The sequence below is a fragment of the Symsagittifera roscoffensis genome, chromosome 1 (genome assembly GCF_963678635.1).
Source record: "Symsagittifera roscoffensis chromosome 1, txSymRosc1.1, whole genome shotgun sequence".
In the NCBI taxonomy this organism is placed as follows: domain Eukaryota; kingdom Metazoa; phylum Xenacoelomorpha; order Acoela; family Convolutidae; genus Symsagittifera; species Symsagittifera roscoffensis.
Genome location: NC_087062.1, coordinates 46,915,157 through 46,942,334, shown reverse-complemented (window position 1 = coordinate 46,942,334; position 27,178 = coordinate 46,915,157). Strand labels below are relative to the sequence as shown.

Sequence of the window (27,178 nt, the reverse complement as noted above, 5' to 3'; positions counted from 1 at the left end):
GTGAGAGTACTCTCAGAGGGTTGCGAATCTTGCCTCTGAATATGGCTGCTCAAATCCTTGTAGTTTTTGAGATTGCTATTTTTAAGGTTTTTCCAAAAAGTTTTTCAGAACTTAGATTTTAAAAAATTCCAAAACTTTGAATATATCATTCCTCTTGTTAAAAATTGTGAGGGTACTCTCAGGAGTTGCGGTTTTTGTCTGCAAATATGACTGCTCAAATCCTTGAAGTTTTTGAGATATGACGTATTTATGATTTTTTCAGAAATTTTCAAATAAACTTAGAGGTTAAAAAATTCCGAAACTTTGAAGATCGCAATCCTGTTGCTGGAAACAGTGAGAGTACTCTCAGAGGGTTGCGAATCTTGCCTCTGAATATGGCTGCTCAAATCCTTGTAGTTTTTGAGATAGCTGTTTTTAAGGTTTTTCCAAAAAGTTTTTCAGAACTTAGATTTTAAAAAATTCCAAAACTTTGAATATATCATTCCTCTTGTTAAAAAAATAGTGCCGGTACTCTCAGTAGTTGCGGTTTTCGTCTCCAAATATGACTGCTCAAATCCTTGAAGTTTTTGAGGTATGACGTTTTTATGATTTTTTTGTCAGAAATTTTTAAATAAACCTGTTGTTAAAAAATTCAAGAACTTTAAAGATCTCGATCTTGTTGTCGGAAACTGTGAGGGTACTCTCAGAGGGTTGCGAATCTTGCCTCTGAATATGGCTGCTCAAATCCTTGTAGTTTTTGAGATTGCTATTTTTAAGGTTTTTCCAAAAAGTTTTTCAGAACTTAGATTTTAAAAAATTCCAAAACTTTGAATATATCATTCCTCTTGTTAAAAATTGTGAGGGTACTCTCAGGAGTTGCGGTTTTTGTCTGCAAATATGACTGCTCAAATCCTTGAAGTTTTTGAGATATGACGTATTTATGATTTTTTCAGAAATTTTCAAATAAACTTAGAGGTTAAAAAATTCCGAAATTTTGAAGATTGCAATCCTGTTGCTGGAAACAGTGAGAGTACTCTCAGAGGGTTGCGAATCTTGCCTCTGAATATGGCTGCTCAAATCCTTGTAGTTTTTGAGATTGCTATTTTTAAGGTTTTTCCAAAAAGTTTTTCAGAACTTAGATTTTAAAAAATTCCAAAACTTTGAATATCATTCCTCTTGTTAAAAATTGTGAGGGTACTCTCAGGAGTTGCGGTTTTTGTCTGCAAATATGACTGCTCAAATCCTTGAAGTTTTTGAGATATGACGTATTTATGATTTTTTCAAAAATTTTCAAATAAACTTAGAGGTTAAAAAATTCCGAAACTTTGAAGATCGCAATCCTGTTGCTGGAAACAGTGAGAGTACTCTCAGAGGGTTGCGAATCTTGCCTCTGAATATGGCTGCTCAAATCCTTGTAGTTTTTGAGATAGCTGTTTTTAAGGTTTTTCCAAAAAGTTTTTCAGAACTTAGATTTTAAAAAATTCCAAAACTTTGAATATATCATTCCTCTTGTTAAAAAAATAGTGACGGTACTCTCAGTAGTTGCGGTTTTCGTCTACAAATATGACTGCTCAAATCCTTGAAGTTTTTGAGGTATGACGTTTTTATGATTTTTTTGTCAGAAATTTTTAAATAAACCTGTTGTTAAAAAATTCAAGAACTTTGAAGATCTCGATCTTGTTGTCGGAAACTGTGAGGGTACTCTCAGAGGGTTGCGAATCTCGCCTCTGAATATGGCTGCTCAAATCCTTGTAGTTTTTGAGATAGTTTTTTCGGGATTTTTCAGAAAACTTAGATATAAAAAGTTTTACACGTTTTGAAGTTCTCATCTCTGTAATGAGGCTCTGTCAGGTTACTACCAATAGTTGCGAATTCGGCCTCCAAATATGACTGCTCAAATTCGTTTAGTTTTCGAGATATGCCATGTTTAAAATCCTGTTGTTGGAAACTGTGAGGGTTTTCTCAGGGGTTGTGAATCTTGCCACTGAATATGGCTGCTCAAATCCTTTTAGTTTTTGAGATTGACGTTTTCCAGGATTTTTTAAAATTTTATCAGAGAACTTAGATTTTAAAAAATTCCAAAACTTTGAATTTCTCAATCCTCTTGTTAAAAATTGTGAGGGTACTCTCAGGAGTTGCGGTTTTTGTCTGCAAATATGACTGCTCAAATCCTTGAAGTTTTTGAGATAGCTGTTTTTAAGGTTTTTCCAAAAAGTTTTTCAGAACTTAGATTTTAAAAAATTCCAAAACTTTGAATATATCATTCCTCTTGTTAAAAAAATAGTGCCGGTACTCTCAGTAGTTGCGGTTTTCGTCTCCAAATATGACTGCTCAAATCCTTGAAGTTTTTGAGGTATGACGTTTTTATGATTTTTTTGTCAGAAATTTTTAAATAAACCTGTTGTTAAAAAATTCAAGAACTTTAAAGATCTCGATCTTGTTGTCGGAAACTGTGAGGGTACTCTCAGAGGGTTGCGAATCTTGCCTCTGAATATGGCTGCTCAAATCCTTGTAGTTTTTGAGATTGCTATTTTTAAGGTTTTTCCAAAAAGTTTTTCAGAACTTAGATTTTAAAAAATTCCAAAACTTTGAATATATCATTCCTCTTGTTAAAAATTGTGAGGGTACTCTCAGGAGTTGCGGTTTTTGTCTGCAAATATGACTGCTCAAATCCTTGAAGTTTTTGAGATATGACGTATTTATGATTTTTTCAGAAATTTTCAAATAAACTTAGAGGTTAAAAAATTCCGAAATTTTGAAGATTGCAATCCTGTTGCTGGAAACAGTGAGAGTACTCTCAGAGGGTTGCGAATCTTGCCTCTGAATATGGCTGCTCAAATCCTTGTAGTTTTTGAGATTGCTATTTTTAAGGTTTTTCCAAAAAGTTTTTCAGAACTTAGATTTTAAAAAATTCCAAAACTTTGAATATCATTCCTCTTGTTAAAAATTGTGAGGGTACTCTCAGGAGTTGCGGTTTTTGTCTGCAAATATGACTGCTCAAATCCTTGAAGTTTTTGAGATATGACGTATTTATGATTTTTTCAGAAATTTTCAAATAAACTTAGAGGTTAAAAAATTCCGAAACTTTGAAGATCGCAATCCTGTTGCTGGAAACAGTGAGAGTACTCTCAGAGGGTTGCGAATCTTGCCTCTGAATATGGCTGCTCAAATCCTTGTAGTTTTTGAGATAGCTGTTTTTAAGGTTTTTCCAAAAAGTTTTTCAGAACTTAGATTTTAAAAAATTCCAAAACTTTGAATATATCATTCCTCTTGTTAAAAAAATAGTGACGGTACTCTCAGTAGTTGCGGTTTTCGTCTACAAATATGACTGCTCAAATCCTTGAAGTTTTTGAGGTATGACGTTTTTATGATTTTTTTGTCAGAAATTTTTAAATAAACCTGTTGTTAAAAAATTCAAGAACTTTGAAGATCTCGATCTTGTTGTCGGAAACTGTGAGGGTACTCTCAGAGGGTTGCGAATCTCGCCTCTGAATATGGCTGCTCAAATCCTTGTAGTTTTTGAGATAGTTTTTTCGGGATTTTTCAGAAAACTTAGATATAAAAAGTTTTACACGTTTTGAAGTTCTCATCTCTGTAATGAGGCTCTGTCAGGTTACTACCAATAGTTGCGAATTCGGCCTCCAAATATGACTGCTCAAATTCGTTTAGTTTTCGAGATATGCCATGTTTAAATTCCTGTTGTTGGAAACTGTGAGGGTTTTCTCAGGGGTTGTGAATCTTGCCACTGAATATGGCTGCTCAAATCCTTTTAGTTTTTGAGATTGACGTTTTCCAGGATTTTTTAAAATTTTATCAGAGAACTTAGATTTTAAAAAATTCCAAAACTTTGAATTTCTCAATCCTCTTGTTAAAAATTGTGAGGGTACTCTCAGGAGTTGCGGTTTTTGTCTGCAAATATGACTGCTCAAATCCTTGAAGTTTTTGAGATATGACGTATTTATGATTTTTTCAGAAATTTTCAAATAAACTTAGAGGTTAAAAAATTCCGAAACTTTGAAGATCGCAATCCTGTTGCTGGAAACAGTGAGAGTACTCTCAGAGGGTTGCGAATCTTGCCTCTGAATATGGCTGCTCAAATCCTTGTAGTTTTTGAGATAGCTGTTTTTAAGGTTTTTCCAAAAAGTTTTTCAGAACTTAGATTTTAAAAAATTCCAAAACTTTGAATATATCATTCCTCTTGTTAAAAAAATAGTGCCGGTACTCTCAGTAGTTGCGGTTTTCGTCTCCAAATATGACTGCTCAAATCCTTGAAGTTTTTGAGGTATGACGTTTTTATGATTTTAATAAACCTGTTGTTAAAAAATTCAAGAACTTTAAAGATCTCGATCTTGTTGTCGGAAACTGTGAGGGTACTCTCAGAGGGTTGCGAATCTTGCCTCTGAATATGGCTGCTCAAATCCTTGTAGTTTTTGAGATTGCTATTTTTAAGGTTTTTCCAAAAAGTTTTTCAGAACTTAGATTTTAAAAAATTCCAAAACTTTGAATATATCATTCCTCTTGTTAAAAATTGTGAGGGTACTCTCAGGAGTTGCGGTTTTTGTCTGCAAATATGACTGCTCAAATCCTTGAAGTTTTTGAGATATGACGTATTTATGATTTTTTCAGAAATTTTCAAATAAACTTAGAGGTTAAAAAATTCCGAAATTTTGAAGATTGCAATCCTGTTGCTGGAAACAGTGAGAGTACTCTCAGAGGGTTGCGAATCTTGCCTCTGAATATGGCTGCTCAAATCCTTGTAGTTTTTGAGATTGCTATTTTTAAGGTTTTTCCAAAAAGTTTTTCAGAACTTAGATTTTAAAAAATTCCAAAACTTTGAATATCATTCCTCTTGTTAAAAATTGTGAGGGTACTCTCAGGAGTTGCGGTTTTTGTCTGCAAATATGACTGCTCAAATCCTTGAAGTTTTTGAGATATGACGTATTTATGATTTTTTCAGAAATTTTCAAATAAACTTAGAGGTTAAAAAATTCCGAAACTTTGAAGATCGCAATCCTGTTGCTGGAAACAGTGAGAGTACTCTCAGAGGGTTGCGAATCTTGCCTCTGAATATGGCTGCTCAAATCCTTGTAGTTTTTGAGATAGCTGTTTTTAAGGTTTTTCCAAAAAGTTTTTCAGAACTTAGATTTTAAAAAATTCCAAAACTTTGAATATATCATTCCTCTTGTTAAAAAAATAGTGACGGTACTCTCAGTAGTTGCGGTTTTCGTCTACAAATATGACTGCTCAAATCCTTGAAGTTTTTGAGGTATGACGTTTTTATGATTTTTTTGTCAGAAATTTTTAAATAAACCTGTTGTTAAAAAATTCAAGAACTTTGAAGATCTCGATCTTGTTGTCGGAAACTGTGAGGGTACTCTCAGAGGGTTGCGAATCTCGCCTCTGAATATGGCTGCTCAAATCCTTGTAGTTTTTGAGATAGTTTTTTCGGGATTTTTCAGAAAACTTAGATATAAAAAGTTTTACACGTTTTGAAGTTCTCATCTCTGTAATGAGGCTCTGTCAGGTTACTACCAATAGTTGCGAATTCGGCCTCCAAATATGACTGCTCAAATTCGTTTAGTTTTCGAGATATGCCATGTTTAAAATCCTGTTGTTGGAAACTGTGAGGGTTTTCTCAGGGGTTGTGAATCTTGCCACTGAATATGGCTGCTCAAATCCTTTTAGTTTTTGAGATTGACGTTTTCCAGGATTTTTTAAAATTTTATCAGAGAACTTAGATTTTAAAAAATTCCAAAACTTTGAATTTCTCAATCCTCTTGTTAAAAATTGTGAGGGTACTCTCAGGAGTTGCGGTTTTTGTCTGCAAATATGACTGCTCAAATCCTTGAAGTTTTTGAGATATGACGTATTTATGATTTTTTCAGAAATTTTCAAATAAACTTAGAGGTTAAAAAATTCCGAAACTTTGAAGATCGCAATCCTGTTGCTGGAAACAGTGAGAGTACTCTCAGAGGGTTGCGAATCTTGCCTCTGAATATGGCTGCTCAAATCCTTGTAGTTTTTGAGATTGCTATTTTTAAGGTTTTTCCAAAAAGTTTTTCAGAACTTAGATTTTAAAAAATTCCAAAACTTTGAATATATCATTCCTCTTGTTAAAAATTGTGAGGGTACTCTCAGGAGTTGCAGTTTTTGTCTGCAAATATGACTGCTCAAATCCTTGAAGTTTTTGAGATATGACGTATTTATGATTTTTTCAGAAATTTTCAAATAAATTTAGAGGTTAAAAAATTCCGAAACTTTGAAGATCGCAATCCTGTTGCTGGAAACAGTGAGAGTACTCTCAGAGGGTTGCGAATCTTGCCTCTGAATATGGCTGCTCAAATCCTTGTAGTTTTTGAGATTGCCGTTTTTAAGGTTTTTCCAAAAAGTTTTTCAGAACTTAGATTTTAAAAAATTCCAAAACTTTGAATATATCATTCCTCTTGTTAAAAAAATAGTGACGGTACTCTCAGTAGTTGCGGTTTTCGTCTCCAAATATGACTGCTCAAATCCTTGAAGTTTTTGAGGTATGACGTTTTTATGATTTTTTTGTCAGAAATTTTTAAATAAACCTGTTGTTAAAAAATTCAAGAACTTTGAAGATCTCGATCTTGTTGTCGGAAACTGTGAGGGTACTCTCAGAGGGTTGCGAATCTCGCCTCTGAATATGGCTGCTCAAATCCTTGTAGTTTTTGAGATAGTTTTTTCGGGATTTTTCAGAAAACTTAGATATAAAAAGTTTTACACGTTTTGAAGTTCTCATCTCTGTAATGAGGCTCTGTCAGGTTACTACCAAGAGTTGCGAATTCGGCCTCCAAATATGACTGCTCAAATTCGTTTAGTTTTCGAGATATGCCATGTTTAAAATCCTGTTGTTGGAAACTGTGAGGGTTTTCTCAGCGGTTGTGAATCTTGCCACTGAATATGGCTGCTCAAATCCTTTTAGTTTTTGAGATTGACGTTTTCCAGGATTTTTTAAAATTTTATCAGAGAACTTAGATTTTAAAAAATTCCAAAACTTTGAATTTCTCAATCCTCTTGTTAAAAATTGTGAGGGTACTCTCAGGAGTTGCGGTTTTTGTCTGCAAATATGACTGCTCAAATCCTTGAAGTTTTTGAGATATGACGTATTTATGATTTTTTCAGAAATTTTCAAATAAACTTAGAGGTTAAAAAATTCCGAAACTTTGAAGATCGCAATCCTGTTGCTGGAAACAGTGAGAGTACTCTCAGAGGGTTGCGAATCTTGCCTCTGAATATGGCTGCTCAAATCCTTGTAGTTTTTGAGATTGCCGTTTTTAAGGTTTTTCCAAAAAGTTTTTCAGAACTTAGATTTTAAAAAATTCCAAAACTTTGAATATATCATTCCTCTTGTTAAAAAAATAGTGACGGTACTCTCAGTAGTTGCGGTTTTCGTCTCCAAATATGACTGCTCAAATCCTTGAAGTTTTTGAGGTATGACGTTTTTATGATTTTTTTGTCAGAAATTTTTAAATAAACCTGTTGTTAAAAAATTCAAGAACTTTGAAGATCTCGATCTTGTTGTCGGAAACTGTGAGGGTACTCTCAGAGGGTTGCGAATCTCGCCTCTGAATATGGCTGCTCAAATCCTTGTAGTTTTTGAGATAGTTTTTTCGGGATTTTTCAGAAAACTTAGATATAAAAAGTTTTACACGTTTTGAAGTTCTCATCTCTGTAATGAGGCTCTGTCAGGTTACTACCAAGAGTTGCGAATTCGGCCTCCAAATATGACTGCTCAAATTCGTTTAGTTTTCGAGATATGCCATGTTTAAAATCCTGTTGTTGGAAACTGTGAGGGTTTTCTCAGCGGTTGTGAATCTTGCCACTGAATATGGCTGCTCAAATCCTTTTAGTTTTTGAGATTGACGTTTTCCAGGATTTTTTAAAATTTTATCAGAGAACTTAGATTTTAAAAAATTCCAAAACTTTGAATTTCTCAATCCTCTTGTTAAAAATTGTGAGGGTACTCTCAGGAGTTGCGGTTTTTGTCTGCAAATATGACTGCTCAAATCCTTGAAGTTTTTGAGATATGACGTATTTATGATTTTTTCAGAAATTTTCAAATAAACTTAGAGGTTAAAAAATTCCGAAACTTTGAAGATCGCAATCCTGTTGCTGGAAACAGTGAGAGTACTCTCAGAGGGTTGCGAATCTTGCCTCTGAATATGGCTGCTCAAATCCTTGTAGTTTTTGAGATTGCTATTTTTAAGGTTTTTCCAAAAAGTTTTTCAGAACTTAGATTTTAAAAAATTCCAAAACTTTGAATATATCATTCCTCTTGTTAAAAATTGTGAGGGTACTCTCAGGAGTTGCGGTTTTTGTCTGCAAATATGACTGCTCAAATCCTTGAAGTTTTTGAGATATGACGTATTTATGATTTTTTCAGAAATTTTCAAATAAACTTAGAGGTTAAAAAATTCCGAAACTTTGAAAATCGCAATCCTGTTGCTGGAAACAGTGAGAGTACTCTCAGAGGGTTGCGAATCTTGCCTCTGAATATGGCTGCTCAAATCCTTGTAGTTTTTGAGATTGCTATTTTTAAGGTTTTTCCAAAAAGTTTTTCAGAACTTAGATTTTAAAAAATTCCAAAAATTTTGAATATATCATTCCTCTTGTTAAAAAAATAGTGACGGTACTCTCAGTAGTTGCGGTTTTCGTCTCCAAATATGGCTGCTCAAATCCTTGTAGTTTTTGAGATAGTTTTTTCGGGATTTTTCAGAAAACTTAGATATAAAAAGTTTTACACGTTTTGAAGTTCTCATCTCTGTAATGAGGCTCTGTCAGGTTACTACCAAGAGTTGCGAATTCGGCCTCCAAATATGACTGCTCAAATTCGTTTAGTTTTCGAGATATGCCATGTTTAAAATCCTGTTGTTGGAAACTGTGAGGGTTTTCTCAGCGGTTGTGAATCTTGCCACTGAATATGGCTGCTCAAATCCTTTTAGTTTTTGAGATTGACGTTTTCCAGGATTTTTTAAAATTTTATCAGAGAACTTAGATTTTAAAAAATTCCAAAACTTTGAATTTCTCAATCCTCTTGTTAAAAATTGTGAGGGTACTCTCAGGAGTTGCGGTTTTTGTCTGCAAATATGACTGCTCAAATCCTTGAAGTTTTTGAGATATGACGTATTTATGATTTTTTCAGAAATTTTCAAATAAACTTAGAGGTTAAAAAATTCCGAAACTTTGAAGATCGCAATCCTGTTGCTGGAAACAGTGAGAGTACTCTCAGAGGGTTGCGAATCTTGCCTCTGAATATGGCTGCTCAAATCCTTGTAGTTTTTGAGATTGCTATTTTTAAGGTTTTTCCAAAAAGTTTTTCAGAACTTAGATCTTAGATTTTAAAAAATTCCAAAACTTTGAATATATCAATCCTCTTGTTAAAAATTGTGAGGGTACTCTCAGTAGTTGCGGTTTTCGCCTCCAAATATGACTGCTCAAATCCTTGAAGTTTTTGAGGTATGACGTTTTTATGATTTTTTTTTCAGAAATTTTTAAATAAACCTGTTGTTAAAAAATTCAAGCACTTTGAAGATCTCGATCTTGTTGTCGGAAAATGTGAGGGTACTCTCAGAGGGTTGCGAATCTCGCCTCTGAATATGACTGCTCACATTTTTGTAGTTTTCGAGATAGTTTTTTTGGGATTTTTCAGAAAACTTAGATATAAAAAGTTTTACACGTTTTGAAGTTCTCATCTCTGTAATGAGGCTCTGTCAGGTTACTACCAAGAGTTGCGAAATCGGCCTCCAAATATGACTGCTCAAATTCGTTTAGTTTTCGAGATATGCCATTTTTTAAATCCTGTTGTTGAAAACTGAGGGATTTCTCAGGGGTTGTGAATCTTGCCACTGAATATGGCTGCTCAAATCCTTTTAGTTTTTGAGATTGACGTTTTCCAGGATTTTTTGAAATTTTATCAGAGAACTTAGATTTTAAAAAATTCCAAAACTTTGAATTTTTCATTCCTCTTGTTAGAAATTGTGAGGGTTTTCTCAGGAGTTGCGGTTTTCGCCTCCAAATATGACTGCTCAAATCCTTCTAGTTTTTGAGATATGACGTTTTAATGATTTTTTCAGAAATTTTCAAAAAAACTTAGATGTTAAAAATTTCCAAACCTTTGAAGATCTCAATCCTGTTGCTGGAAACTGTGAGGGTACTCTCAGAGGGTTGCGAATCTTGCCTCTGAATATGACTGCTCAAATCTTTCTAGTTTTTGAGATATGACGTTTTTAATAGGATTTTCTTAGATATAAAAAAAGTTAGATATAAAAAATTTCACAAAGTCTGAAATTACATCGTTGTAGTGAAGCTCTGTCAGCGTACTCTCAGGAGTTGCTAGTTTTGCCTTCAAGTAGGACTGTTTGAAACCATGTGGTTTTGAAAAAGTTTTCAGAAAAATTAAATTGTTTTTTTTTTCAAAATTTGAAATTACTTACTTGTAGTTGGGTCTGTCAGAGTAATTTCAAGGGTTGCGAATTTGGCCTCCAATGAGAATGCTCACATCTTTTTAGTTTGAAGATACGGCAATTTTTATGATGTTTAAGAAAATTTCAGAAAACTTAAATTACAAAATAATTCACCAAAGTGAAATTCCCAACTGTAGTTGTGTGCTGTCAGAGTATTGCGAAAGATTGCCAATATTGTCTCAAATAAGAATGCTCGCCAGTTTGGCCTCCAATTACGAATGTCCAAATCCTTTGAGTGTAAAAGATATGACATTTTTTTTTTCAAAAGTTTTCCGAAATTTCAAAATAAAAATAATTTTTAACACTTGAAATTCCCAACCCTGTGTTTGGTTACTGTCAGAGTACTCTCAAGGATTGCGAATCTTGCCTCCAAATATGACTGCTCAAATCTTTTTCGTTTTCGAGATATGACGAGTTTTATAATTTTCTTTAATTTTTCAGAAAACTTAAATTTCAAAACATTCAAAAGAATGGAAATTTCCGACCTTGTAGTTGGTTCCTGTGAGGTTACTCTCAGGTGTTCCAAGTTGCAAATCTTGCGTTCGATTTCGGCTGCTCTTGAGTCTTGTTATGTCTTTTTTTAAATTGCTCAAAGAACTTAGATATAACAAATTTCTCAAACTTTCAAGTTCCCATCTCTATAGTGAGGCTCTGTTAGGGTACTCCCAGGAGTTGCGAGTTTTGCCTTCAAATATGACTGCTCAAATCCTTGTATTTTTTGCGATATGACGTTTTTTAATTATTTTTTCGAAAACTCGAATTATCATACAAAACTCCAGTTTTCAGAGAGATTCTTGTATTTATATTAACAATTTTAGAAGGCTTTTTGAAATTTCGCTTTGCGTTCTTCTTTATTCCGAAAGAAGCAGTAATTGGCGGATTATGAGAAAACTTTTGAAATCATATTACAATCATTTAAAAAGGATATGAATGCCAGTTGAAAGTGTAAAAAAATTCCAATTTTCCTCCATTTTTACATATTTTTTTTCGCTTTGTTTAATTTTGTGGCTTTTCTGAATCATTATTGCAAGAGAACAGCTAGATTGTGGTTTTTCTTGTAAAATTTTGAATTTTTGACAGTAATGTTTTACGCTCTAATTCTGGCATATATTATGTTATCGCAATTGATGCGCAGCTTTGCCTCGCCTCAGTGTTGAATTGTTGTTTTCCTATTTTTCTCCCGAACGATTGGAGGCGTTTTGCGTCGGAGACTTTAATTTTTGATTTTAAAATTCCTCTAAATACCTTTTTCTGGAAGTATTAAAAACTGACATTGTCCAAATAAATTCGGAAGAACTTCCGCTCCTTGTTCAAATGTGTTTCGAACTTAACTCGTCCGGGAAAAGAGACTAAGTTTTTAATACTGAAAGTTGTTAGCTTTTCATTGATTTTATCAGATGGTTCATTGAGAATGGTATCGCTGATTTTGCAGTGAGATTGATTTTGAAAATCAACATTCCGCCACTTGAAAATCAACTGCTGCCTACTCATTCATGGTGATAGCATTGTTATCTTTGCAATCCCATAATGTGGTGTAGACTGAGCGGATTTTTAAATGAACGCGTATTGCTTTAGGGTTCTGATGTCACGACAGAGAGTGCACTCGGAGAGTTTTTGCGGAAACGGAGTGCCCTGGAACGCATGCTGATGATCATGCTAGCTCTTATTCTATTCATACTCGCCATTCTTATTATTGCTTTCATCGCATCCACATCCCAACCAATACCAAGCCAAAAAGGTACAGTTTCAACTTAAATATCGTTTCATTTTCCCAATAGGCATCAAAAGAATCTAACCATTGAAATTCGGTGCTTACTTCATCCTTAAGTTAAATGCATCCTTTATCAAAATAGATGAGACAAGAGAAGCGCGTGCATAAGTTGTAAATGACAGGAACTACAATACTTCTCTTGATGTTTTTCAGAAAAAGAACTGTGTTTAACGGAGACATGTGTGCGAGTGGCTGGTGAGATCCTTTCCAAGATGAATAAGTCGGTGGATCCATGTACAGATTTCTACACATACTCGTGTGGGAAATGGCTTACGGAAACTATTCCTCCGGACAACTACGGCTCATGGAACGCTTTCCAGGTGGGTGCTGTCAATTTAAACAGAACAGGTGTAATATTTTTGAATGCTTTTTATCGTAAGTCACTTTTCTTAACTAGTAGTATAAACGTTTGTTCCATTGTATTTACACAAGTGAACTTTCGATCATGGTCAGTCCTCTTTTTTTCCCAATGCAACTCACAAAAGTTACTGCTCAAGAACTTTGTGCTTCCGCCGCTTAGTTTCTTAAGCATTGGCATTTTAATAACTGTGTTGCATAAGCTTTATTGGTGGCAAGTATTAGAAGGCAGCAAGCTAGTATCGCGCAGGTGGTAAGTAATTAGACTAACTCTTTTTTGGTTGTCTTAGCGAAGTGCAGCTTCGCCGCTGTGTCTAATTTACTGCCAGCGAACTTCTATGCCGATAGATCTTCTTTACAGCTGAATAAAGCCAATTTGGGTACTGCGATATTTTTTTTTGTGCAATTGGGCCGCAAACAGAGAGCTGATACTTTCTTCGACCATCTTCTCCACGGTTTTACTTCAGCAGGCCAATAATGCTACTGGTCTATAGGATTTAATTGCATCTGCTGGTTCTTCAGTATTGGAACTATTAATGCCGTCCTGTAGGACGAAAGACTTTTCCTTCCTTGCAGCTTGTTTATCAACTAAAAGAGGGATTTCCGGCCTCCGTTTCCCATTTTTTTTAGCATAAGGTGAACTTCGTCGGGCCCGGCTTTTTTGGGTTCAGAGCGCCCAGGACCCTGAAATTCCAGAGGAAGCTATTGTGAGGTTCTGTATTTTTGGTTTTTCTAATAACCTTTCTAAAGGTAATATTTCCCTTTTTTCGAGTCGCCTCGTTTTACTTTAACCTTGCTTACTTGAGCGTAGGCCTTGCTTGCGAGTAGTGTTTTTTCTTTACTCGAATAGAGAGTTTTGTTTGCGGCATTTATAGGCGGTTTGGGAGACGGTTCTTGCTTCGTCCACCCGATGACCGGATTGTATTCCATACGGCCTAGGTAGGGGTCCCTCGCGCTAAATGTGGCAGCATACTGCCTCCATGCGTGCCTCTTGCTTTTCTCTAATGTTGCATTGAGCAGAGCGCGGCTATTTTGCTGTTTTTCGTGTCTCGTTAAGGTCGTAATTCAATTTTTTCGGCTGTTATCAGTGTTCCAGGTTTCTCGTGTTCCTCCATCAACATAGCTTTGCGTTCTTCCGGGTTTTGTCAGGTGTAGAACCTTTTGCAGCTGCTAGGATTTTTTCGATGAATACTTTTTCCGCAGCTTCCGACGAGACGATGTTTACGTCTGACCCATTGAGTAGTTTCGATTATTCTATCATCCTCGAAAGTTTCGGCCAGTTACAATTTGTCATGTTGAAATATGGTTCAAGCCGGTTGAAATGTGGTTTGAGGCTAATTTTTTCATGAGATTGTAATAGAATTGCCAGAGTACTGCAGTTAAAAAGGAGTACTCCAGTTAAAGTGCAATGTGCAACGGATATGTCTGGACTGGATTTCTTCTCATTACCGTCCATTCTTCTCATTGCAAATAGCTCATTATTCGGCAGCCATTCATCCACCTCTTTACCTATTTCAGCTTCAGGGAGTAGTCTCCCAGCTTTCGTGCCCGTTGATGTCCGCTTAATTGAGGGTATTTTTTGTTGTAGGCGACTTATGGAAATTTGACTTGGCATACTTATTGTCGGATGTTCCTTGTTTTTCTGAGAGACGATAGATATTGAGGAGATCATTCCCTTTTCCGTTTAATTTGAAGGATATCATAATTGATTCCAGTGCCGCCCTTGCTGGGATATCGAGGCCATCGTTTTCCCTGCCTTCCCTTTCCCATGGCTTAACAGCGATTGCAAACCCTCCTCGTGGCCTAGACTGGCAGTTAGGCGTCCGGTGAATTGTCCGGTTTTTCTAAAAACCACCCAGTCTTTCCCTAAAGGCGTTTAGCACAGCCACAATATCCGCGTGTAAATCCGCTACCTGTTTCCTCATTATTGCTTTCTTGCCTCGCCATCGGCCAATATTTATTTGGATGATATTGAGGTTCTTTTATTTTCGTGTCGTTTGCACAGCCGAAATGCACTGTTGTTTTGTCTTTTCGGAGGCACAGTCCCAGGGGAAACCATCGTAAGTTTCATTGCGGATATGGACTAGCGGAGAAATTTTCTCTGCACAGATTTTCTGCACATGACACAAAAGGTAGATCTGTCCGCGATCGACACTGACGAGTCGCAGTATCCTGTTTGTCATCTATTAGCTGGTCCCAGATTCTACTCTATGTTGCCTGCCGTAAGTAACAGGCGTCTTAGATAGGCAGAGATCCCCGGACGCCTCGTCGAAAACCCGCAGCCAAACACTCTTTTGAATGACACCCTTGAATGTGGAATTGGCGGGATCGTGATCTCGGTACCGATTGCCTGCGAAAAGGCTCCAAATTTTGAAGGTCAAAAATGGAGCTGGAGAAATGTACAAAAGGTCACTAATTAAAATAATATAGAGCGTTAAAAATCTGATAGGTTTCAATTTAAGAGATCAGCATCGAATTCCTCTCTAATTTTTATCTAATTTACCTAAGGACAATTAAAAACTTACTTGTGATTTAGCACGGAAGAAGTTCTATCTTGTTTCTATTAACCGATGAGAACCCAAGGACAATTAAAAATTTGACGGTCTGAGTTATCGCGGAAGAAGTTTATTCTTGTTTTGAAAAACCGATTTGTTTTTCAAGTAACATTTTCTCCTGATACAACATGCGCATTCAGTATGTAGTTTCCTACGGATCACTCTTTTGTATAAAACTCGCAGTTTGGAGTTATTGTTCTGACCATTTATAGCAGGGAGGAACTTTGTATTTGGGTGTATACGGAGTCAGTGAACGTAGTGAAAACTTTTTCGGTCTTGATGATAATTCAAAGAATAAATAAAGAATAAAGAGCTCTAAGTTAATTAAATCTTCTTGTTAAAGTTTTGTGAAATTTGAAAAACAAAAGACGTGGACCAAATGAATAATCTCCTCTTAAATCCCTTTAAACAGGTTTACTCTTTCTGCCCTTCAAATTCCAACATTTTCCGTGTTTGCTTATTTCTGTTAGCTAATTGCCGTTTTTGGAGTGGGAGATGAGCGTTGACTTGGCTAATGGTTTACAGGGTCCAAAAACAAGTTACTATATTTTTTCAAATTCCTTGTGCATATTGACATTTTTACAATTTACGGCTTTTTTCCATGACAATTGTCCTATTTTGCTGCAGCTTGGCAGGTATTTTGCAGTGGGATTTAGACTAGAGTGTGAAAAAACCGCTTTGTATCTGATTTGAATCAGAGATGCGCTACTAGGTGCTGAATGAAGAACTGAAGCTGAAAACGAAGCAAATCCTGGATGACTGGGGCAGTGAAATGAAGGCTTTGGCTGCGAGTGAAAAAGAAGACCAGGAAAGAACAAAGAGAGCAGCTGAACCAAGACCAGCAGCAAAGTTGCTGGACTCACAGAGGAAAACTTACACTTTTTACAAATCATGCGGCGGAAATGCAAGAGAAACGTTGGGTGCGAGTCCAATGCTCAAAATTCTTGAGGTACCAATATAATTCTGCTGGGCTTTTACATAAAAAAAGTGCGCGAAAGTTGTGAAAACAAACGAAAGTTAATTGAGCTCTTAAAAAGAGAAATGTCGAAGTTCGCACGAAGTCTGGTTTACATATTACGAGCATTCATTGCAAGGGAGACTGATCTTATTGATTTTAAAATAGTCTGATTCATTTTAATTGATTTTCTATTAGATATTATAGTTCATTTTCTGGTTTAGTTTATCGATGGATCGACGGTGTTTGCTGATAATGCCACGGTAGCCAATATAGACTTCAAGGTGACAGACAGGAAGATAACGGAGAAGTTCGGAGGCAGCTTCTTTTACGACATGGCAGTATATCCCAAAAATTCAAACACCAGTAATAACATCCTGACGGTAAGTTACCGAAGCTAAAACTTTGCGATTGTTTTGTAAATACTGTTTATACTGATGATTTATAATAATTTTCAGATTGGTCCACGAACTGACTTAAGTTTGGGCACATACTCTACTTACAAAAACATCTCCGATACAGACAACCGAATGAAGGCATTCAAATACGCGATGGAAGAGGCGTTCTACTTACTCACTCGCTCACTTTCAAACGTAGTTCTTGACAATGCACTCAAGACAAGAATTGCGGGAAAGATCCAGGAAATAATCGACCTGGAGATCAGTTTTTCCAAAATCATCACGGACCAAGATGCGATCCAAACAATGCCGACGGAAGAGACTTACGAGATCACGACTCTGAAAAGACTGAAAGAAATGGTGCCTCAGGTGGATTGGGATGGGATCCTGGGCAATTTATTCACCGGAGTGGGCATCAAGATCACTGACGACGAACCCATTCAGCTACTAGACCCTCTCTTCTTCCTAAGAGTTGGCGATTTTGTCAGCAACTCTTCGAAAGAGTACGCTCTACTTTTGACTTTCTCCCGTCTATTCAGTTCTAATCATAAACCAACTGGAAATGACAACGCCTGTCTTTTGAAAAATTGTAGAAATGATTGCGAAAAGTGCGTTCACCATGATTAGGATATATGGGTGACAGATTCAAGTTAAATAGCTATGTCGCTCTTTCTTACTTCGAACAGTCTTTCTAAATTATTTCAAAGCCAAATATTTTTTGGCAGAAAGAAAGTAAAATTTTTGGATAAAATTTCACCTAGCAGAGTAATGTATTTACAAAAACTATCTTAGTAGCATGTGAAATTGATTGAAAATCAATTGACTTGACTATATTACGCTTTATAGTTCTTAAATTTAATACATGCACCGCTAAACTAGTTCTCAAAATAGCCGGCTATTCTAGCATATCATCGTTATTTGTTATGATATTAGTCACTTTTTAGGTAATGAAGTAAAAATTTATTAAGCTTCTACATCTGCAATTTAGAAAAACTGCATGACTGTTCATATTTTTTGCTGTAGGATTCTGCAGAACTATCAGTTCTGGAGAGTGATCGACATTTCGATGAGTAGTATTAACCATGACTTCGAAATCATCAAAGCCAACTTGACCCTGGTGGCAAAAGGATCTAACTCCGGAATGCGTCCTCGATGGGAGTAAGTCAGTTTGTTTTATTCTGACGTTTTGGATTTTGGACAGATTCCCAAAGGTATAAAATATATGTAATCTTTTCTACGAAAGGGCGATTGAAGCAGGCGGAGAAAGCACGAACGTTTGGTTATAATAGCTTAAAGAACGTTGAAAATTGCAGTTTAATTAAATTGGGAGGCCAGTCTCTCATCGTGTCATTTTAAGTTTTTGACAGTCAGTCTGAATTGCGAAAAAAATGTAGACAATTCAGGCGAGATCTTTACCACTACGAAAGCAAGGGTATTGAAACCGGGTAATAAACTATTTTTCCAGTAAAAAACTTTGGTGACAGGATGACTGAAGTTGTTGATGACCATTTGTACTTCGTCAACAAGAAGAAAATTTTTGAGCACATCTGAATACCAGTTTTGTATTCGAAATTTGTTTCACATGTTGATTGTTATTGTTGGCTGGAAAAGTTTCAGCATACAACAGTTTTGGCCTAAGGTTTCGAAGCCTCTTTTTGAGTCGTTTGAGCAAAAAAAATGATTTTATTGAAATGTTTTGAGGGGAGACCTGATATAAGTTTTCACGTTTTTCTAGGAAAAAAAAATCCTTTTTTTTCGGGACAATTTGTGTATGCTCAAGAAATGTCGGCTTTGTTACCGCTTTGTAAGCTTCATTTCGATGCTTATAACCCTTGCTATATCAAGGGTATTGCAATAGGGTAATATACTTTGCCCCGGAAATCATGAAGTCACAGATTGGTCAAAATTAGAAATGGTAAATTTCGTTTAAGTTCTTAATTAATTCTAATTTTTTGTGTCTCCAGCACACTTGGTCTGAAGGTAACGAATACGCCTGGGACGGCAAAGGTCGTGGGTTTGAATCTGACAGACCTATTTTTTTCAGACGGGAAGTATTCCGTTTCACAAGAAACTGGTCGGCTCATTATTTGTCCTCTTATGTTTTGTCAGCTTAGTTATCGTATTTTGTAATTGTTTTTTTTTTTAGTTTTTTCACATTATAGCTTCTTTTGGTGTTCAGATTTGCCTCTGACATTTGTAATTTTACTAGCCTTGACTTTTATGTTCTTATTTCTTTGCTTAAAAACTATATTCTGCTCAAATGTTGTCGGCCTATTTTTTATCGGCTTTGTGACCTAATTCCGACTCGTTTCCAGGTAAACAAAATTTTTATGCTCCCGCTTAATTGCACAAAATGCTAAAGATATAAAAGTTTTTGGTTCAAGTGTTTCATGACAGCCATTTTTTTGGCTTTTTTCTTTCGGCTAGATAGGTTTTGGCGTATATTATATCGGTTAAATGGCCATATTGCGTCTTTTGGCGAGCGAAAAAATTGTGTGTGTGTGTGCGCGAGTGCGTGCGTGCGTGTGTATGTCTGTATGTCTGTGGTTTGAGGAGGAAGGGGACTTATTAACTTAAAACTTGTTGATTTTTTTCGGCTTAAAGGGTTTCTGCAAAGGTATTCCTAGGCTTTAATTGTTGCAAATTAAAGTGTTTCTTTAGACAGTGTGTGAATCTCATCAACGCACATAGCATAGTGGGCAATGTGATCGGGGCAGAGTTTATCCGAGACTACTTCAACCCGTCTAGTAAGCAGAAAGTGCGAGACATGATCCAGAGCATCCGCGACTCCTTCGTCTACAGTCTGGATTACCTCACGTGGCTGGACCCCGCCACCAGAGCATACGCAGTAAGGAAGGCCAAGGCCATGCACGACTTCCTCGCATACCCGGATCAGCTGCTCAACAACACATATGTGGGAAATCTACTCGAGGGGGTAAATGAACATCCATTTTTCAGTTTCGCTCATCTGTCACAAATATGAGATTGTAAAATCAATCAAGAGTATTTAAAAGCGCAGGTTTAAGTTTTTGGTTTCAGACGTTAATTTAAATAGCATTTGGACTTTTTGAAGGCTATCTCCGATAACGAAACTGAATCTACTTGAATGTGAAATGGTTGGAAATTATTAAAGGTTGATTTTGACGAAGATTCGTACTACGAAAATCAGTTGCAGCTGGGCTACTTTTCATCGCGACAGGATCTCCTGAAATTGCGCAAACCAGTCGACAAATCAGAGTAAGAGCAGCGGGACTATTTTGGTCTGCGAAAATATTAGACGAATTTTTTTGTTAATGTCATTTGAACTTGGCATTGTTCTCCAGGTGGGAGATGACTCCGCAGCAGATCAATGCTTACTACGTTCCAGCCAAAAACTCTTTCAGTAAGTCAAAATAATTGTGAATTTCATTTGCATTTTTCTAGAGAACAACATTTCAGTGACTATTCGTATTGTTGAAATCATTTTGGCATTGGATACTTTGTTTTGAGTATTTGGCAATACTTATCACGAATAGAAGAACGTTTGGTATCTTTTCAGCCTTTCCCGCGGGAATTCTTCAGAAACCTTTCTACTCTGAGGAGTACCCGATGTCCTTCAATTACGGGGGCATCGGGGTGGTGGTGGGCCACGAGCTCACTCATGGATTTGATACACAGGGGCGCACATATGATTTGGAGGGCAACCAGCGAGAGTGGTTCAAGAACGAGACGGCCCAGAAGTTCACCGATCTATCTCAGTGCTTCGTCAAGCAGTACTCCCACTACCATGTGTATGATATGCCGGTCAGTACACTTCGCCATCCGAAATTCATGTAATAGCGTTTCACTACATATGCTTTCTCAAACAATTGAATTAATTACAAGGATAGCTGGTTGCTGTGCAAGTAGCACAGAATGTTCCCACCACTTTCTCATAATTTTTTTTTCAAGTTAGTGTCTCTTCTTCTATCTCGTGTCATGATAGAGCTATACAAAACCGTAAAAATTTAGTGAATTTGACTACAATTGTCTTCAAAAAAGAGGAAAAAATTTTCCAAAAAGAATTTTTTAGTTATTTTTGTTTTTTTTTGCACTAGAAATTTCAAATATTTTAGAAAAAAAATTTTGTGAGAGACTCGCTATATAAGGCATTTTAGTAAAATTATCAATTTTTAGGCAAATTTGATAATTGCATACATAACGAACGTTACTCGATTGCTTTACACGCTCGAAAATAGATGAAAAATTGAAAATTTCAAAGCTGGTTTTCTCGACACTGGGATTTTTTTAAAATCACGACTGAAAGGGTTGTAGTATGATATATCACGCACCCAGTCCGATGATTATTTGTGGTACCTGGTTTTGCGTGGAAATAAAAAAACAGAAAAAAAACTAAAACTTACCTGTATACAAAGTTCCTCCCCATTTTCAATGGTCAGAACATTAATTATTATCCTTGCGATAAGCAAGGGTATTACAATCGGGTAATAGACTTTTTTCCCGTAAACAACTGTCCACAGGACTCAGTGGGCTCCTGATGTACCTTGATTCATATTGAATTCAAATTTCGTAGTGTTTCTTGCACACTTAGTCTGCTAGTAACGAATACGCCTGGGACGGCAAAGGTTTTGTGTTCGAATCTGACCAGGACCACTTTTTTTTGAAAAAGGTAAATATTCTGGATCAAAAAATTTCGGCCTATTATTTTTCTGCATATGTTTTTTTGGCTCAGTTGCCACATCAAAGAATCGTTTATTTTAGCTGTAAACAATTTCCACTGCAGTTACTTTAAGCATCCGACCGAATCGAAATATGCTTTTCAAATTGGTTGTAATTTTACCAGCTCGATTTATTAAATTTTTTTTCATTTTTTTTCTTTTTTTTCGGCTTTATAATTGTCGACCCGGTTAATATCGACTTTGTGGCCTCTTTTTGCGTTGTTACGACCGAAGAAAATTTTGTGCATGTATGCGTGCTCTGAGGGGAAAAAGGACTAAACATTTTTATAAGTTTAGAATTTTAGGTTTCGGTTGATATTTTCGGCTTTGTTACCGCTTAGTTATTATAAATTCAAATCCAATCAGCTATCTGGCGTAGAGGTAAAACAACAGCTTAGATGGCAAAGGCTTGCTGTTCGAATCCGGCCGGGTCCTGTTTTGCAAACAAGAGTTTTTGTGCTTTTTCGGACTATCGTCCGATGTATTTTTTATCGGCTTGGTTCCCGTAGATCGGTGGTTCAGCTTTATTCCAAGTTACTGTAACCCCCATGCTTGAGGCGAAAAAGCCCGGGAGTTCGATTCTGATTGAGATCTGTTTTATTTTGCATATAGAAAATTTTCTTGAAAAGTTGTCTTCTTCATAGCATTCCCAAAGCTCCTGTTTTCGCAATTACAGATAAAGTAATTACTAATGAGCGAAGCTCGTCTTTTCGCGACTCAAGGTCGATTTTTCTTGCGTCTTGAACTTCCACATGGAAATTACGTGCAACTACGCAAGCGGTGCTTGTTGTAGTGCGGGGTCACTTTTAAACATATTTCATTGCAAAATTTGGGGGCTAAGATAACTAAAGCCTTTTTAGGGAGGAGGATGTTCCCTTGTTTCAAATTTAGATTTTTGAGCCAATCTGGATCGAGTTTTTTGAATGCAATGCTGAACAATTTGAATCCAAAATAAATACTGGGGTGCAAGATCTTAATTTCGTCTCATTAGCAGAGAAGCTGTTCATTTAATCTTTCCTGCGAGATTTTTAACATCATTATCAAAAACCGCTTAATTGACGTCAAATAATTGCCACCTCTTTTTTCTATACAAGCATATATGCTTTCTAAGGCATATTTATTCTAATCAATATGCCGCATTGGGAATTTTTGGGCCGAGAAATTAGTTACGATGTCAACAGATGTTTTTTGAGAAGTTCGAAATCATCAAATCAGCAGCTGAAGCTGTTTTTGTTATTAATTTTCACTTGTGCGCTGCTTTTTGAGTTGGCCATGAATCTTGAGCTCAGAAATATTTAGACAAGCGAGCATTAATTTATATCAAAAGTTCTCTTTTTCCAAATTGAGTTAAAATTGTTCTTGAATTTCTTTAAATTGAAAAGTTTTTCAAAAAAAGCAAGTCAGATGTTTTTCTGTTAACTTGCGTTCTCGGCGGCCTGCTGGCTATGTTTAATTTTATAAAAACACTTTTGCTGCATAATGTCGGCAGTTTAAAAGCTTATCAGTGGCTGGCGTCAGTGGAACAGTTGTATAGGGCAAGCGACTTGAGGACCCTCAATCCATTCTATTTGCTTTTCAATTCTGAAAGACAGTTACAATTTTCCTTCTGTAATGAAATTTCGCAGCGTGAACATTAAAACATTTTGTACGCATTCTTCATTAGTGTCCCCTTTCCTCCCTCACCATGAAAGTTCCTCGTAACAAGGCATAAAAAGTGCTCAGAATAGCTATTTTGTTCAACTTGCAAAATTTCATTACGTGGCAACGTTAAATTAGTTTTCAAAATTGAATTTCTAATGAAGGGATAGAGTAGAGCTGTTATTTGTGCTTTGTATCGAAATATCAAGCACCAAGTCGTGAAATGGCTTCAAAAATGGATGAAGTTGAAAAATATGCTATATAAGGGGGGGGATTAAAACCTTCACATTTACACTTTTTGTATTATTTAAGGATTTCACTTGAACTAAGGATTCGCAGCTGACGTTTTGGACAGCGAAAAATATGAACAGTTTGTTTTGCTATCCTAAGCAAATACTTATCTATTTGGACTTGATGCTGTTTTCCTCATTCTTCTGATAGTGTAACATCCTCTGTTAATTAACTGCAAAACGGAAAAATTGTATAGGTTGACGGAGTGTTGACTCTGGGGGAAAACATTGCAGACAACGGCGGAATAAAAAACTCCTATCAGGTGACTGTGCGAAGTGGCTTTTGCTTTCATTTCATTGCACCCTCCCTAAGTGCTAATTCTTCATCCATCCATCCATTTGTCAAAAATGAGATATTCAGCCAACTTGAGCGAACACGTCTAATTTGTTACGAATTAGATGCGTGGGATACAAGCGGATCAATGAAGTTGCTAGCTTCCATTTATCTGATAACTGAAAGAAGAATCTAATTTACATGCATTTGGAACTGAGTGGTTGCGAATAATCTAATATTTTCAGGCCTACAAGGAGTATGAGCGGGAACATGGAAAGGAGTTGATCTATCCAGGACTCGGGTTGACTCACGATCAGATATTTTTCGTCGCTTTCGGACAGGTAATCATGTTTACTTTTGCAATAGCAAGTTTTTCGTAATCAGGCAATAGACTTTTTCTGTGAACATTTTTTATTCCCATTTTTGAGTATTAGAAGCCAAGACGCTAGGGCTACTTTGCTGAAGTAAACGAGGCTTAGGCGGAAGCTACGTCGGAGGTTGAATACCGATAACTGTGGTTTTGTTATTTTTTGAAATGGATTTTTACAGGTCATCTCTGTTCATTTAAAAAACGGATGGGAATTTCAGGCTCTCCAAATATTGCGATAAATCGAGCATGAATTTGATTTGCTCGAGTCTGTTGGTTATGTTTGGCTGTTGGCTATGTTTTAGATTTGGTGCAATATTCAAACTGAGGAGGCAGCCAGATATCGAATAGAGTCAGATAGTCACGCGCCGGAGCAAATCAGGTGAAAAACTATTTAGAAAACATACTCTACTCCAGCTCATTTTTGTTTGACTCCGATTTCACATGCTCTGCTTGACGTTTCAGAGTGCCGGGTGCAGTGTCAAACTTGAAAGAATTTGCAGAGGCGTTCAACTGCAAGCGCAACACTCCTATGAATCCCCAGGAAAAATGCGCAGTATGGTAAAACCGAAACATACTCATCCCATTATAACAGCAGGAAACTTGTTTTTAGTTATCATGAATATGACAAACGACTCTATACCAGGTTGTGTACAGTGGCAATTTGCATCTGACAGTCCCTTTCATTTTGAGAAGAAGAACAAAATAGTTCGAACCTTTACGGTCTTGTTTCAAATGATTTACGCATGCTATTTTGTATATTATCAATCGAGCAATTTGGGAATGGATTCCAAAACTCTTGGCTCTGCTATGGGTAGTTTACTTGTTAGTCTGTTTCCTTCTGTGTACATTAAAATTAGATAGCAGTGTTGTTGTGTTTCGTTGATCGTTTTCGGTGCTGCATTAGTTCAGTGTCACGATGCTAGAAGGTACAGACGAGATAGCGAGAGAGACCGAGAGATATTGCATCGTGGCTCGCTGTTAGATTGCGTTTAAATTGGTTTCAATTTAAGTGTAAAAGAACGAAGTGATTTTCACTTTTATAGGTCCTGATGATTTATAGGTCCTTTGCGATTGACTTGTGATTTCTGTTTAGGTTCACTTCGTTTCCTCTATTACATGAAGGCAAACTCCACTAGCAAGCAGCAAAAGTGAATAATTTGTGAAAAACGCAAATGACTTCTACTTTCAAAAAAGGGCTTTATTTTTCTGAATTCACAGCGGATTGAAAAAAAATACAGTTTGGTCTAGCTTTTTCTAAATGGGATTTTTATACGAAAGAAGTATCACTCATAAAACGTCCTTGAAATTCAAAGGGCTTTAACGTGATATGTTATGTCTTCTAAATTCGAATGAAAAATGTTCAAAAGTTTTCAATCAAATTTTTTTTTCGGTTTCATTCTTCCACGTTTTTTCCAACTGCCTGTTGGCTATGTTTTTAGTCAGTTATTCGAGAAGTTGAATGAATGTCAAATTCATTGAAATGGGATTGCATTACCAACCTACTTTTGAGAACGAGAGTTTCTGCTAACGTCAAATTCACTTCACTGAGTTGTACTAATACGCATGTATAGTAGTATACTTAGACATGTTTTCCTTTTGGAACCCCTGTTTCTATTTTAAAAATTGTTCCCTGAACGTGTAGATTAAGCTTGTGAAAAGTTCATCGCAGTTTATCTCAACCTAACCCTGTTCATATTGATGTATATTTATTTTGATCAATAATTTTTAATTTCAGTAATTAATAATTGTGAATTTATTTTTAAACTAGCTTTTGACTTCAAGCAAGAGGAAACTGTTTAAGAAGCAAAGACTATTAGAATCACTACTCTGCTGCTCAACTCTGATAATGGATAGGATTAATATGCAATGTTGGTTTAGGGACATTATCATCGACATTTTTATGGAGATGAATTGTCTCAATTAGTTCAATTTCCTCAAATAATTTACAGAAAAGGTTCATCTTTGAAAATAAAAGAGGTTTAGTATGCTATAATTTCGTTCTGTTGTTTCAAGTTAGTAAGTTTTAAAGAACAAAAAGAAGAATCTAAGTTTTTAAAGAACGGTTTGTTTGTTAGTTTGTTTTTTCAATAATATTGTTCACTCAAAATTTTCTTCAAGTCACACTAGATTCATTCTTTATTTCACTTTAAATCATTTATTAAATGGAAAGCAAATAACGCAATTGGTTAGCAAAAAATCAAATGACTTTTGACGTGAAAGTGCTGGATCTGCTTAACAATCGTCACCCCCAGGGTATCTAGTACAGAGTTGCCACTACTATAAAAAAATCACTTCATTAGCACTTCAGCGTTTATTAATAATTCAAATGTTGCTGCGTTCTGATTGGTCGAAAATGCAACTAGCCTCAGAGGCGAAAAAATCAATTTGGTCCACCTAAAAAAAAGTCGGTAAAATTTTTGAATTTTTTTTGAAAATTCGTCCCCTTCGAGAAAATCCTAGATCCGCCTCGGACTAACTTGAACTAATTTCTAATTACCCCTTTCTTGAAAGGGGTAATTGTTAAGTAGATCCAAAGTGCTTGAGCGCAAATTGATTTACAAGCAAACGCTTGTGTTATTACAAAAGTACCCACTTTCAGGGGCCGATTTGGGGTAGGGGAGTTGGTGGACACCCCCTTTCAGGGATTCGACACCCTGCCGATCCAAAGGGTCCCACCTTAGTACTATTTTGAGATATCCATTTTTGGTGACGGCACCTGAAATTTTTTAAAGGCGCCTTCGAAACAGAGTCTTTGTAGTGCTTTGGGAGAGCTCGGAAAATCATTTTTGTCGATCTAAAAAAGGTCGGTGAATTTTTGAAATTTTTTTTTGAAAATCCCCCTAGAGAAAATCCTAGATCCGCCCCTGCGCATTTTCCAACCTAACTTACAAGTTACACTGGTGCGGATTGAAATTCAGTATAACTGTTTTGCACATCTTGTGTGTCTTAGCTGGTGTGTGAATCGTTTCATGGAAGCGCATTGATATTTAAGAGTATTAACTATATCAGCAAGGCGAGCACTCTAAAGGGTCTTTCTAAATAAGGTTCGAATCCAGAAGTCGGCGCATTTTAATTTTCAAAGCTTTTCGTCTTAATTTATTATTGTGCCTTCTTGAAGCTCATGTTGGATCTACCTAACAATCCCCCCCCCCCCCTATTGTATCTACTAAAAAATTTGCACCCCTGTAAAGAAACAGTAAATTCCAACTAGAGAAACAGTAAATTCCAAGTTGTATGTAAATTCGAATTTGGCTGCATTCTGATTAGTCGAAAATTCGCTGCAATTAATCTGCTTAACAATCTCCCCCTCATTTTCTTGAAAGGGGAGATCGTGAAGTAGGTCCTGCGTGTTTGCAAAGTGCAGCTTCGCATCTGTTATTTTTGGAAGAGGAATAAAAAGTCGACCT

General features: G+C 36.2%; 1 protein-coding gene across 2 annotated transcripts in view; it reads left to right on the top strand.

Annotated features, from left to right (window-relative positions):
• Nucleotides 1-25,539, top strand: part of LOC134845232 (endothelin-converting enzyme homolog) — a 197,318-nt gene extending 171,779 nt beyond the window's left edge. For both annotated transcript variants that reach the window (XM_063862151.1, XM_063862157.1), the window contains 14 exons: nucleotides 12,042-12,204; nucleotides 12,391-12,557; nucleotides 15,862-16,098; nucleotides 16,329-16,487; nucleotides 16,563-17,005; nucleotides 17,526-17,660; nucleotides 19,164-19,437; nucleotides 19,636-19,739; nucleotides 19,826-19,884; nucleotides 20,041-20,285; nucleotides 23,325-23,390; nucleotides 23,647-23,742; nucleotides 24,074-24,150; nucleotides 24,234-25,539. In XM_063862151.1, coding sequence (XP_063718221.1) covers nucleotides 12,042-12,204; nucleotides 12,391-12,557; nucleotides 15,862-16,098; nucleotides 16,329-16,487; nucleotides 16,563-17,005; nucleotides 17,526-17,660; nucleotides 19,164-19,437; nucleotides 19,636-19,739; nucleotides 19,826-19,884; nucleotides 20,041-20,285; nucleotides 23,325-23,390; nucleotides 23,647-23,742; nucleotides 24,074-24,150; nucleotides 24,234-24,333 — 2,325 coding nt within the window. In that variant the 3' untranslated portion in view covers nucleotides 24,334-25,539. The remainder of the gene's footprint in view (nucleotides 1-12,041; nucleotides 12,205-12,390; nucleotides 12,558-15,861; nucleotides 16,099-16,328; nucleotides 16,488-16,562; nucleotides 17,006-17,525; nucleotides 17,661-19,163; nucleotides 19,438-19,635; nucleotides 19,740-19,825; nucleotides 19,885-20,040; nucleotides 20,286-23,324; nucleotides 23,391-23,646; nucleotides 23,743-24,073; nucleotides 24,151-24,233) is intronic.
• Nucleotides 25,540-27,178: the final 1,639 nt, after the last annotated feature.